The sequence below is a fragment of the Microcaecilia unicolor genome, chromosome 12 (assembly GCF_901765095.1).
Source record: "Microcaecilia unicolor chromosome 12, aMicUni1.1, whole genome shotgun sequence".
In the NCBI taxonomy this organism is placed as follows: domain Eukaryota; kingdom Metazoa; phylum Chordata; class Amphibia; order Gymnophiona; family Siphonopidae; genus Microcaecilia; species Microcaecilia unicolor.
In genome coordinates, this window is record NC_044042.1 from 19,977,099 (window position 1) to 19,991,239 (window position 14,141).

At 42.6% G+C, this 14,141-nt stretch overlaps 1 protein-coding gene across 1 annotated transcript in view; it reads left to right on the plus strand.

Annotated features, from left to right (window-relative positions):
• Positions 1 to 14,141, plus strand: part of SLC26A8 (solute carrier family 26 member 8) — a 181,841-nt gene that overhangs the window by 93,956 nt on the left and 73,744 nt on the right. The window contains exons 9-10 of the mRNA XM_030221729.1: positions 5,012 to 5,125; positions 10,699 to 10,776. Coding sequence (XP_030077589.1) covers positions 5,012 to 5,125; positions 10,699 to 10,776 — 192 coding nt within the window. The remainder of the gene's footprint in view (positions 1 to 5,011; positions 5,126 to 10,698; positions 10,777 to 14,141) is intronic.

Consider the following 14,141-nt stretch of genomic DNA (forward strand, 5'->3'; position numbering starts at 1 on the left):
AAACAGTAACAGAATTCAAACATGCGTGGGATAAACATAAAGGAATCCTGTTCAGAAGGAAGGGATCCTCAGGAGCTTAGCGAAGATTGGATGGCAGAGCCGGTGCTGGGAGGCGGGGCTGGTGGTTAGGAGGCGGGGCTAGTGCTGGGCAGACTTATACGGTCTGTGCCCTGAAAAAGACAGATACAAATCAAGGTAAGGTATACACAATAAGTAGCGCATATGAGTTATCTTGTTGGGCATACTGGATGGACCGTGCAGGTCTTTTCTGCCGTCATCTACTATGTTACTATGTATTCAGGGCTGTGGGTAAATCAGGTTCAATGGGTGTGAGTAGCTGCATGTCATCCGCATAGATGTAGAACTGAGTGTCCATCGACCGAATCAGCTTGGCTAGTGGCTTCAGGTAGATATTGAATAGATTAGGCGACAATATTGATCCTTGTGGTATCCCACAGGTCAGTGCCCATGGTGGCGATGAGATGCTGCTGAATAGTATGGACTGTTGCCTGTCTGACAGATAGGATCTGAACCCAGCAAGTACCATGCCACTGATACTTGTTTCTGCATGATATTGTGATCACAGTGTCAAAAGTTATCGAGAAATCTAACAGTACTAATACCGAGGCAAATCCCCAGTCTTAGTTTCTGTGAAGATCATCTAGTAGGGATACATAACCGGGTCTGAATCCAGATTGACATGGATCTAGCCAGTGGCCGGTAACTTTCAAGTTTGTTCTGATCAAGGTTGTTATTTTTTAGCAAAGGACGCACCACTGCCCATTTTAATGCTGTTGGTAATTGCCCATTAGAAAGATTCGCACCATGAAGTGATACAAAGGCATTATAACATCCTCATTTTTGTTTTCCATTCTTTTCCTAATAATACCTAACATTCTATTTGCTTTCTTAGCCACCACAGCACACTGAGCAGAGGGTTTTAAATCTATGTTGAAAGCTCACCTTTTCACTACTGCCTTTGGCCCCTAACCGTTACTCATTTGCCCTCCTCCTTCCCTGTTCCTCTTTACCCTGTAATTCCCTTGCCCGTAATGTCTTGTCTGTCTGTTTTACTTAGATTGTAAGCTCTTTGAGCAGGGACTGTCTTTCTATGTCAAGTGTTCAGTGCTGCGTGCTGCTGGTAGCGCTATATAAATGTTATTATTAGTAGTAGTAGTAGTAGTTTTAACGTATCATCAATGATGACACCTAGATTCTTTTCCTGGTCAATGTCTCCTAATGTGGAACCTTGCATTGTGTATCTATTGTTTGGGTTCCTCTTTCCCACATGCATCACTTTGCATTTGCTCACATTAAACATCATCTGCCATTTGGATGCCCAGTCTCCTAGTCTCGTAAGGTCCTCTTGTAATTTTTCACAATCCTCTTGCAATTTAACAACTTTGAATAACTTTATGCCATCAGCAGATTTAATTACCACTAGTTACTCCCATCTCTAGATCATTTATAAATATGTTAACAAGCAGCGGTCCCAACACAGACCCCTGGGGTTTTTCACGAGGTACTTTGTCAAATGCCTTTTGAAAATCCAGATATACAATATCAACCGGCTCACCTTTATCCACATGTTTGTTCACCCCTTCAAAAAAATGTAATAGATTGGTGAGGCAAGATTTCCCTTCACTAAATCCATGTTAGTTTTGTCTCATTAATCCATGCTTTTGAAAATACTCTGTAATTTTGTTCTTTATAATAGTCTCTACCATTTTGCCCAGCACCGACATCAGGCTCACCGGTCTATAATTTCCCAGATAATCTCTGGAACCTTTTTTAAAAAATCAGCATTACATGGGCCACTCTCCAATCTTCTGATACCATGTTTGATTTTAAAGATAAATTGCATATTACTAACAATAGTTCTGCAAGTTCATTTTTCAATTCTATCAGTACTCTGGGATGAATACCATCTGGTCCAGGTGATTTGCTACTCTTCAAATTGTCAAAGTGTGCCATTACATCTTCCAGATTTATAGAGATTTCATTCAGTTTTTCTGACTCATCAGCTTTGAATGCCATTTCTGACACCGGTATCTCTCCCAAATCTTCCTGAGTGAAGACCAAAGCAAAGAATTCATTTAATCTCTCTGCTATGGCTTTGTCTTCCCTGAGTGCCCCTTTTACCCCTCGGTCATCTAGCAGTCCAACTGATTCTTTTGCTGGCTTCTTGCTTTTAACATACCTAAAAAAAAATTTTACTATTAGGGGCATTTTCGAAAGAGAAGGACGCCCATCTTCCGACACAAATCGGGAGATGGGCGTCCTTCTCTCAGGGTCGCCCAAATCGGCATAATCGAAAACCGATTTTGGGCGTCCTTAACTGCATTTCCATCGCAGGGACAACCAAAGTTCATGGGGGCATGTCAGCAGTGTACCGAAGGCGGGACGGGGGCGTGGTTAAGAGATGGGCATCCTCGACCGATAATGAAAAAAAGAAGGGTGTCCCTCACGAGCATTTGGACAACTTTACTTGGTCTTTTTTTTTCACGACTAAGACTCGAAAAGGTGCCCGAATTGACCAGATGACCACTGGAGGGAATCGGGGATGACCTCCCCTTACTCCCCCAGTGGTCATCAACCCCCTCCCACCCTAAAAAAAATATTAAAAAACATTTTTTTTCAGCCGCTATGCCAGCCTCAAATGTCATACCCAGCTCCATCACAGCAGTATGCAGGTCCCTGGAGCAGTTTTTAGTGGGTACTGCAGTGCACTTCAGGCAGGCAGACCCAGGCCCATCCCCCCCACCTGTTACACTTGTGGTGGTAAATGGGAACCCTCCAAAACCCACCCGAAACCCACTGTACCTACATGTAGGTGCCCCCCTTCATCCCTAAGGGCTATGGTAGTGGTGTACAGTTGTGGGGAGTGTTTTTTTTGGGGGGGGGGGTTGGGGGGCTCAGCACCCAAGGTAAGGGAGCTATGCACCTGCGAGCAATTTGTGAAGTCCACTGCAGTGCCCCCTAGGGTACCCGGTTGGTGTCCTGGCATGTGAGGGGAACCAGTGCACTACGAATGCTGGCTCCTCCCACGACCAAATGGCTTGGGTTTGGTCATTTTTAGATGGTCGTCCTCGGTTTCCATTATCACTGAAAACCTGGGAAGACCATCTCTAAGGTCGACCTAAATGTTGAGATTTGGGCGTCCCCAACCGTATTATCGAAACAAAAGATGGTTGTCCATCTTCTTTCGATAATACGGGTTGCCCCGCCCCTTCGCCGGCACGTCCTTGGAGATGGACGCCCTTAGAAATGGTCATCCCCATTCAATTATGCCCCTCCACGTGTTTTTGCTTCCAATGCAATTTTTCAGTGTTCCTCTTTGCCTTCCTTATCAGCGCTTTGCATTTGACTTGCCATTCCTTATGTTGTTTCTTCTTCTTCTTATTATTATTATCACGTATGCATTGTAATTCTGTTACCTGGAAATGGCAACTGCCATTACGGCAAATGTAAGCCACATTGAGCCTGCAAATTGGTGGGAAAATGTGGGATACAAATGCTACAAATAATAATAATAACAACAATAATAATAATATAATATAATTATTATTATTATTTGCATTATTCAATGTTGGGTATGATTTCAAATTAAGTAAATTGAAATGATGATTTTAAATAATTTTCCATGATTTTTAAAATTTTTATTTGAAATCACTCTTTTACCCTGTTTTGGTATTAGATTTAAAGGTAATCAATAGAAATAAAATAAAATAAAACAGAGAAAAGAAAATAAGATTATACCTTTTTTATTGGACTAACAATACATTTTTTGATTAGCTTTCAAAGATAACCCTTCTTAATCAGATCAGAAATAAACACATGTTGATAAATAACAGTATATATATAAATGAAACATCAAAGCATTCCAATGACAGTCTCACAGGAAGAAGGTGAGGTAGGTTAGGTGAGAAATTTGTAATTTGAAATCACATATTAAAGTGACTTTATATCTTTTTTTGGTTATTAAATCAAAAACAATTTGCTGATGGTAGGATTCATGGATTCATTACTGTGATGGTCAATAACACTGGCAAGGTATAAACTTGAGCCTAAACTACCAAAGTCCATAAACCCTATTTAGATATTAAATTTTGCCCTATTTGGACTTGTAATTCACATGTCCAAGATCATCAATATTGACAGATTAGTCTGTAATCCTGTCTCATAACAATTACATCTATATATATAAAACTCACCCTCAACGTTCTATTTGCACGGATGTCACCGAAGCCAGGTTCGTAAGTTCGAAGCTCTGAAGCCACAGAAAATCACAGTCTGTGGGCCCCGCCCTCGCGTCAAACGTTATGACGTTGAGGGCGGAGCACATTCTCAGCTCCAACGTTGTACTGCACTGTAGCTCTGCTCCGCCCTCGCGTCAAAACGCGATGACGTCGAGGGCAGAGCACATGGGGGGGCGTGCCAAAAGGGCCAGGGTCACACATTCGCACGGAGGCTGCAGGGGGGCCATCGACACACGGAGACACAAAGGGACGGAGGTGAGCCTTGCTAGCGCCCGTTTCATTGCGATTTGAAACGGGCCTTCCTTACTAGTTTAATAATAATACCTTGCTGTACTGAATATTTGATTTGAAATCATTGATTGACTGATTTTGATTTGAAGTCACAAGTGGCATACTGATTTGATTTCAAATGAACTCCCCCTCCCTGTTTACAAAGCCATGCTAGCAGCTGCCAGTGTACTAATGCTGACACAGCCCATTCACTTTGAATGGGCTGCATTGGCATTACCGAGCAGCTTTGTAAACAGGGGGGTAATTTTGTACTTAGTGATTTTGATTTTAATTTGAAATCTTTGTCAAAGTGATTTTACCCAAAACTGATATTACACAATTTCTACAACAGATTCTCTTGGGCTCTTAGACTGTCATAAGAGGTGCTGCTGCTTGGTATCACAAAGAGCTACTTGGAATAAAAATAAATATCACATATTTTCTTAACTACTGCATTCTTAACTACTGCATTTGTTTTGCAGGAACTGATAGCTCTGGGGCTATGCAATATAATTGGTGCCTTTTTCAGAAGCTTTACAATCAGCTGTACCATTTCCAGAACAATAATCCAGGAGAAGTCGGGTGGAAGTACGCAGGTCAGTGAATTTGTCTAACATGGCAAAGAGAATCAGCCACAGCAGATGGCAGAGGTCTAACCAGACAAATAATGTAGGAATATGACGGAAAGAGCAATTTAAAAAATGTTTTAACTTCCCTCCTCAAATGTGACTAAAATTATGCACAAGTTCCATAGCATGCATAATTCAAGCCACACTAAAATGAAGCATTCCTATGGACATGTTTAATTTAGGGAGGAAAATGGTGTGCACACATTCAATTTTAAATGCACATGAGTTATTATACTCCCTTCCACTGCTTTTATAAATGGATGCTTGTGGTGGTGAAATGTCCAAAAGGTACCTTTGGCAAGCTTATTTTATAAGTATCTATGCAGTGGTGTGCTGGAGCCGGCTCGCACCGGCTCGCAAGAGCCGGTTGTTAAATTTTCTTCCGACTTGTGAGCTGGTTGTTAAAAAGCGCGAGCCGGCTCTGGCTCTCCTCCCTCCCTCTGGATCCGGCCCCTCACCGACTCCTTGTCCTTCGAATTCTTTGGGGCAGGCAGGGGAGAGGAGGGTCGCTGGGTATGGGTGCATGCAGGGCAGGGGAGAGGAGGGTCACTGGACATGGGTGCATGCAGGGCAGGGGAAAGGAGGGTCACTGGGTATGGGTGCATGCAGGGCAGGGGAGAGGAGGGTTGGGGTGCATGCAGGGCAGAGGAGAGAAGGGTCGCTGGGTATGGGTGCATGCAGGGCAGGGGGAGAGAAGGGTCGCTGGACATGGGTGGATGGAGGGCAGGGGAGAGGAGGGGAGAGAGAAGAAATGCTGTGTTTTTAGTAATTTCAATTCTTCGTTGAACCAAGGTATTGAGTTTTGTCTTCTTATAGTCCTTTTTTGTAGTGGTGCAATTTTGTCTAGTGTGTTCCTACATCTGTCGTCCCAGTTTATTAGATAGTGTTTGGAATCTGTTTGTGCTGTCCATTCGTTATCGTAGAACTGTTGCCAGAATGTTGCAGGGTCGATTTGGCCTCTTGTAGTGTAGGTTGTGGGCTCTTGCCTGAGTTGCGTACCTTTTTCCCCGCCATTGTAGAGTGAAGTTTAGTTTATAGTGATCTGACCATGGTACCTCTGTCCATTTTGTATTTATTATTATAAGGTTTAGGTCTGAGGATAGTTTGTGTGTGAAGAGGTCAATAGTGTGACCTTTGACATGGGTGGCTTGCATGCTAGGCCAGCTAAGGTCCCATAGTTGGAGGAAGTCTTTGCAATCACGTGTATTTGTTGCGTTAGGGTCTTCTAGGTGTAAATTTATATCCCCAATTATGAGTAGGTTTGAGTTAGATACACAGGTATTCGATATGAAATCCATAAAGTGTGGTTGACAATCTTGCCAATTACCTGGTGGTCTGTAAAACAGGACAAGGTTTAAGTTTTCAAGCAGTGCGGTATGGTTAATTCTAACTGAAGCGATTTCAAGTTTAAGTGTAATGGACTCGGCAGTTGTTATTATAGTAAAGTGAGATCTGTAGATTATTGCTAGGCCTCCTCTTTTTTCTTTCCTTACCCAATGGGTAAATTTGTAGCCTGGGGGGCAGAGTTCCAAGATTATGGGGTCCTTGTGGTCGTGGATCCAGGTTTTGCTGATAATTTAGTAGGTCGAGATTGTCTGCTGTCATCCAGTCTGTAATAGTTATTGTTTTATTGACTATTGATCTGGCGTTTATGTATCCCATCTGGATTTTATGGTATGGGTCCGTGTATGATGATGTGTGGATTTTTATTAGTTGTCATTCCTTTATTTTAGTAGTACCTAATAGAATTACCACCAAGGAATGCAAAAAAATCTTCTCGCACTTTCCTTAATCTTCATCCTCCCAAGTGTAAAGGTCTGAAATACAAATTGATGCATGCATCTACCTTTTCCTATTCGAGCACACAACTATGGAACGCGTTGCCACGGAACCTGAAAACGACTTATGAACTGACCAATTTCCGAAAATTACTGAAAACCTATCTCTTCGACAAGATATATCACAAAGATCAACACGAGTAACTTCATAACCTCTAAAACTTCCAGAATTGTCTTATAATGTCTGCTGCTTAATACTATTATTTATTTCATCACCGTGTAACACCTAATCCTCTGTAACCAAATGTATATTCTCTTCCACTTCCAATATCCATGATGAATTGTAAGCCACATTGAGCCTGCAAAGAGGTGGGATAATGTGGGATACAAATGCAATAAATAATAAATAAATAATAATAATAATCTTTATTTCCCTTCTGTTGTGGTTGTCCGTGTGTTGATGTTTTATCGTTGTTTGAGTTCTTGTCATTTTGATAGGGTGTTTTGTGTCCTATCAGTCTTTGTTGTGTGTGTAATATGGGTATCATGTTGCTTTCAGTGAGTGGAGTGGTTAGAGTTGTGTGAATTAATGTTGAGGAGAGAGTTATTAGGATCAGTTTAAAGGTATTCATTTCGATTTTGAGTTTTTATGGAATCTAAAGGCATTGTTTTGGTAAAGTTAATGCAGCAGTTTACCATACAAATTAAGATTTGTGGATCCTCAGCTGAGCTAGCAGGTTTGCTCAGGGAATCAGTCAGTGTGCAGCATGCAGCAAGTCTATAGAGTTATTTTGAGTAGCAATTTTATCATGCAAGATTAAGTTTTGTGGGTCATCAGTTGGAACGTTTTTGGGTCACGTTTCTCACCTGCCTCTTTAGTCTCCTCATTTGTGGTTCCTCTACGTTGGAGGGCAGTACGTTGGAGGGTGGTAGGTTGGAGGGTGAAGAGGTGGGTCGATGTTTCCTTTGAAGGTTCTGTTGCATTCTTCTCCCTTCCCCGGGTCGCGCTGGGTGACTTTCGTTCTTCATTGATCACATCTGCTCCGGTTTCGGTTCTCATAGCTTATTATTCCGAGATCTTACGGACCGCGGCCATCTTGGAGAAGTAAGTACCCTTTTGTAGGCCGGGGAGGTGCTCTCAGTGGAGGCAGGGTAGGTGCACCATGGATATCTTGTGCTGGCTCTTGTGGGGAGAGGTTCAATTGCCTCTCCGTGCACCGGGGTGGCCACGAGTCAGTTAGGCTCGATCGTTGGAGGCAAACGGGTGGCGCGTTGATGTTGGCAGACGTTGAAGGCAGGGCCCGATCGCCAGAGGCAAGAGGCGGGCGCGACGCGTGGCTCCCACACCAGCCCTTGTGGGTAAAGTTTTGATTATCGCACCCTAGACAGGATAACTTTAGTCGAGTGGGCCCGGTCATCTTCCGTCTGTTGCTACTGGGTTTGGGTAGGCGCGGGTTCGGATGCGGTTGTAGCGTGTCCCGTGTTAGCCCTCGTGGATGAGGTTCAATTGCCTCTACTCCTCAGCGGGCTCACCAGTGGGCGCCGATCACTTTCAGGACTCTATCTTGAATGTGTACTCACTGACCGGTGCCGTTCTTAGTCACGGCCCAGTTTGTATCAGTGAGTGCTGATTCAGCACTCAGAGCTCCTTCGGGTGCATCCTAGTTCGGCGCCATCTTAAAACAGTACATAGTATATAAAAAGTATTTAGAAGTAATAAACATTCCAAGCAAATATACAGCAATACCAAACTGCTTCCACACATTTGTATTAAAATGAAGATTTAAATTAGTTAAAAAATATTTGAATTAGTTAATTGACATTTAGAAAACAAATAAAAACCAGACAGAGTGCATACACACTGTTAGTGTACAAATAGGTGCATAATGTCAATGACCCCTGTTTACAAAGTCGTGCTAGCGGCTGCCGGTGTGGTACTGCCGACACAGCCCTTTCACTTTGAATGGCAATTAGAATATGACCAAGCATATAAAATCTGTATATGTAGCCATTAGTGACTCTGCATGAAGAAGTAAAAACAAAACAAAAAGCAATGCTTATATGCACACAAGGCACAAAATTATTGCAAATAAAGTTAAATATATTGTAATATGATTAAATAAAAATATAATTGAATCAATCATTGTTATAGGTGGAGTAAACTAGCGTATCTAAGAAATCTGAATGGGCGTATCTAAGTAGAAAGTGAACTGAATAACATAGAATCACATAGCTTCCTCATACACAATGAAGGAACCCATACATGTGTATTGTATATTGGTAAACATTTCAAGCCTCGCTATGGCATAGCTGAAAACTGCGTAGCTATAGGGTTCCTGATACTTGAGACTCGCTTCGAGAACATGTACCTTAAGGAATCACCTTGTCATTCTGGGTTTGCTATAAAGCAGATTTGCAAAATGTGCATTGATATAAATTTATGTGTATACAGTATGTCATGTGCCTCTTGCCACCCTTAAGCACCTTGTATCTCTTTTTGGGTGCTACGGCATTCAGAGCCTACGGCAGGTGGTCAGGCCTGGTGTACTGTTGGGGCGGCCATCTCTGGTGTTCTGCGGACATTGTCAGACTTCAGAGCACTCCATGGTGTTGGTCTCCTAGGGCGTGCACACATGCTGAAGACCTGCCCTTAAAGGAGCAGGATGCTTGTGTTCTGGGACGCCTGAGGAGCACCTCTTCCAGTCTGAGGGGTATTAAAAAGGCTTCAGACTCTCCTCCAGTGCCTTCACAAGAGGTCTTCAAGCCTTGTCTTCGTGTTCCTGCCTTGTTCCAGCTTCTGCGTTGTTCCAATTGAGCCTTGCCTTGATTCCAAGTTCCTGCCTGTCTCCAGGTTCCAACCGAGCCTTGCTTTATAAACAAGTTCCTGCCAAGCTCCAGTCCTGCCTTATCTCTGAGTTCCTGTTTCAGCCCTGCCTGTACAAATAGGGAACATTCCTAAATTTGTGTGTGCAATTTTTGGTAACCTTTACAGAATCCGGGGTTCCTCCTTTTTATGAAGAAATGGGTATCTATATCACCTCATCTGTCAACTGTTTCTCAAGATCTTTTACAGAAAAGGTCCATAATCTACCTCTAAGTTTAAACCACTTGGAATGACTGTTTTAAGAACAAAAATCATTTTCTGTTTTTCACAAAGAAGTAGTGTTTCAAATCTTAAATACAAAATTTTTTAAAATTGTCTACAGAATGGCCTACTTTGTTCCAGTGGTTTTCACATAGGGTTCCTTTTATAAAGCAGCACTACTGATTAGCGGTGCACTTGGTAGGAGTCTATTCTATAAAGCATAACTGTGAAAATACACACCTATAAGTTAGACATGAGAACTTACACCAGCCATACAGGTTGTGTAAATGTGTGCGCCTAAGTTGTTGACATTGTAATATAGCATACTATGCCATACTTTCTATTGTTATGTGAATATTTTTACTACTATCATTGTCTGTTGCATATGTTTGACTTTTCCTTGCAGTATACTGCCTGAGTGAATTCCTTTGTAAAGGTGGTAAATAAATCTTAATAACAAATAAATAGATAAAAATAATGCACATGTAAGTGTAAGTTATGTGCATTTGAACCCTGCCACACTTACATGTGTATGTGGCATTCATTATTCTAATGATTTGTGCATGTAATCAATGAAACCTGTTAGTATGTACTTTATAAAATTACCCTCATGGTGTTCATCTGAAGTGTAATGGCTAGTTGACTTTTGTCTGATGTGATCCAATTCTTTCTTGCAGATTGCTGGGCTAATCGCAACAAGCCTAATGCTGGTGGTGCTGATGAAGGCGGGACATATATTGTGGTCTCTGCCCCAGGTAACTATAGGTGACATACTATTAGATTAATCAAGGAAATGCCAGATTGCTCATCAGGGTCAATAATTATCAGAAAGGCTGTTTGCCATTTTGGTTTCAGCTTACTAGTACTACAGGGGCATTAGTAGAAAAAAGCAGGGCCGCCGAGAGGGGAGGCGGGGGGGGGACAAAATTTCCCGGGCCTGGGCCTCCAAGGGGGTCCTGGCACCGCAGTCCTACCCACCCTCCGTCGTTGACCGTCTGCCACCGGGCCGGGCCCCCTGCATTGAAATCACAGCGCCACTCACCTCCGTGTGAAAGCGCTGCAGGGCAGCAGATCGCCTCCCTTTGGGCCTCCTTCCCTCCCTGTGTCCCGCCCTCATCTGACGTAACTTCTGTGAGGGCGGGACACAGGGAGGGAAGGAGGCCCGAATGGAAGCGATCTGCCTGCAGCGCTTTCACACGGAGGTGAGAGGTGCTGTGATTTCAATGCAGGGGGCCCAGCCTGGTGGCAGACGGAGGATGGCGGGGGGGGGGGGGGGGGCAGCCTAGCCCCGGGCCCGGCCCAGTCTCTTGGCGGCCCTGGAAAAAAGGCTTTTAACTGGCTATCTAGCAATATTCAGCAGGAGATAGCTGGTTAGTGGATAACTTGTTATATCATGCATTATAACTGTCTATCTGCTAATATTCAGCACATAGCAGACCTATCTTTGGCTGGTTTCAACTTAACCGGCCAGCGCTGAATATTGGCTTGACTGGTTAAGTTGAAACCGGCCAGAAAACACCCAGATAATCAATGCTGGTCACTGAAAATGGCCCAGCATTAAATATCTGGGCTCAGCACCAACCACGGGAGTTATCCTGCAGTCTGAATATTGGGCCCTCTGTATTTGGCAGAGACCTTTGTAAAATTCCAAGGGAACTGAGCACGGCCTGACCTGAATGTGCTCAGTTCCCCTCTTCACCACTATCTAAAATGGGCCTTCACATGTCATATACTCCTTCCTACTGGTAAATAACTTTTTAAAATATGCATTTTTCAACAGAGCTGGTGAAAGAGTAATGGACGCCCTAGGCTAACCTTTAGCCTTAATTTTCAGGCCGCTAGCCTGCAGCCCCCTCAAGGTTTGATAATTAAACTCAGCAATCATGATCAACATATAAACAAACATCCTATTAAAAAAAGCAGGTTAAAGTATGTACTAGTGGTTCTTTGAGATAGGTCAGTTGTCAGGACCTACTGTTTTGCTTTCACTATAGTAGCTTTTTGCTGCCCCCAAAGAAGCTGCTGCCCTAGGTGACTGCCTAGTCTTGGCTAATGTTTGTGCTGGTCTTGTTTGTCTATAATTTATTAAAGATGTGCATTTGTTTCAAACAACATTTTCCATGTCATTTCAATTTATGTATTTATTTAAAACATTTATAGCCCACATGATCAATAATCCTCAGCAGGGTACAAAATAACATACATAATAACATTCAAACATAAACAAAACATAATTCAAAACAATAAAAATCACAAACACATCAAGAGGGATCTAAAAGTTGTTCAAATAAAAGTTCTCAAAGAACTAGCCAACAGTAAGTATGCTCACTATCTCAAAGAGAGATAACATTGAAGACCTGTTGAAATAAAAAGGTCTTCAGGCTCTAAGAATTTCATTGCTCACAGAAAAGAGGGTAGCCCGTTCTATAATTAAGGACCAGCCACATTAAAAAAAAAAGCAGTGGGCTAGTATTCTTCCAATTTCACATTATAAAAGGAAGGAACATCCAATAGTTCCATAGAGGCAGATCTTAATGCTCTTGATGGACGACGGTACAAGTGCAATATAGAGGAAATCACAATAGATATTATTCATCAAAACTTTGAAAACCTAAATAAAAATCTTGAAGATTGGGCATCGAAATGGCAGATGACATTTAGGGGTCCTTTTACTAAGGTGCACTAACAGATTTAGTGTGTGCTAAATGATAAGCCACCCATAGGAATATAATGGGCATCTTATCATTTAGCACATGTTAATCATTAGCATGCGCTAAATCTGTTAGCATTCCAAGGACCCCTTAATGTGAGAAAGTGCAAAGTGATACATGTAGGAAAGAGGAACCCAAAATATAGCTACGTGAATGGAAGGTTCCACACTAGGAGTCGCTGCCCAGGAAAAAGATCTAGGTGTCGATGATACGTTGAAACCCTCTGTTTGGTGTGTAGTGGTGGCTAAGAAAGCAAATCTAATTATTAAGAAAGGAATGGAAAACAAAACTGAGAATGTTATAATGCCTTTGTATCACTCTATGGTTCGACCACACCTCAAATATTATTGCAATTCTGTTACCACATCTCAAAAAAGATATAGTGAAATTAGAAAAGATACAGAGAAGGGCATGGGGATGGGATGACTTCCCTATGAGCATAGGCGCCCGGTATAAGAGGCTTGGGGAGGCTAAGCCTCCCCAGCCGCGGCGTCTCTCTCTCTCTGTCTTATCCCCCTGGCTCTGCCCCCGCCCCGATGCACCGTTTATCCCTCGCAGTCCCTCCCTCTCACTTTCTCCAATGTGATTTAGATCGCCCATCGCTGCCGGTAGCGGCACCAACCTTATTACAGCTTGCTTCGGGGCTTCTCAGCCTGATGGCATGACGTGCCCCGCCTCCTCTGACCAGCCTTCCTGCTTCCGCAAGTGCTGGTCGTATCATAAGGAAGGCTGGTCAGAGGAGGCGGGGCACGTCATGCCGTCAGGCTGAGAAGCCCCGAAGCAAGCTGTAATAAGGTTGGTGCCGCTACCGGCAGCGATGGGCGATCTAAATCACATTGGACTTGGAGTCGGAGTATAAAGAAACAAGGTCAACATGTTTTGGAAATTGAAGGTTTGTAACGCACTCAATATCTCATTTTTGGATCTGCAAGTTTTAGGCACATTTTATACTGAGGAATGAACAAATAAAAGGAAGCAATAGCTGAAGTCAGAAACGCGGAGGTAAAACTTGGACTACATAACAAAACTTCTGTAGTTGTTAAGCTGCATTCTCTGTACTTTTTCAGTATTTCATCAAGCTTTAACTAATATTTAAGAAAGGACAGAAAATGAAATCCAGTACAGATATGAACAGGATCACTTTTATATTTTTAGATGTTTTAACTAGTTGCAATGGCTTCAACAAAATAATAGTTAAAAATGTTGCTTGCCTTACAGTTCTGCCTGCTAAATCCTCCACATTTTTGTAAACTGTTTATTACCTTGGATGTAAAGCGTTTTTGCTTAGTAATGTGATTGTGTATGTTTTTGCACAAAGTTGTGTATAGTGTTTTGCAGTTGAGCGATTGTGGTTAGTATATGCTTTGAGCAACCACTTTATTCTTTGGCATATGATACATATCTAATAT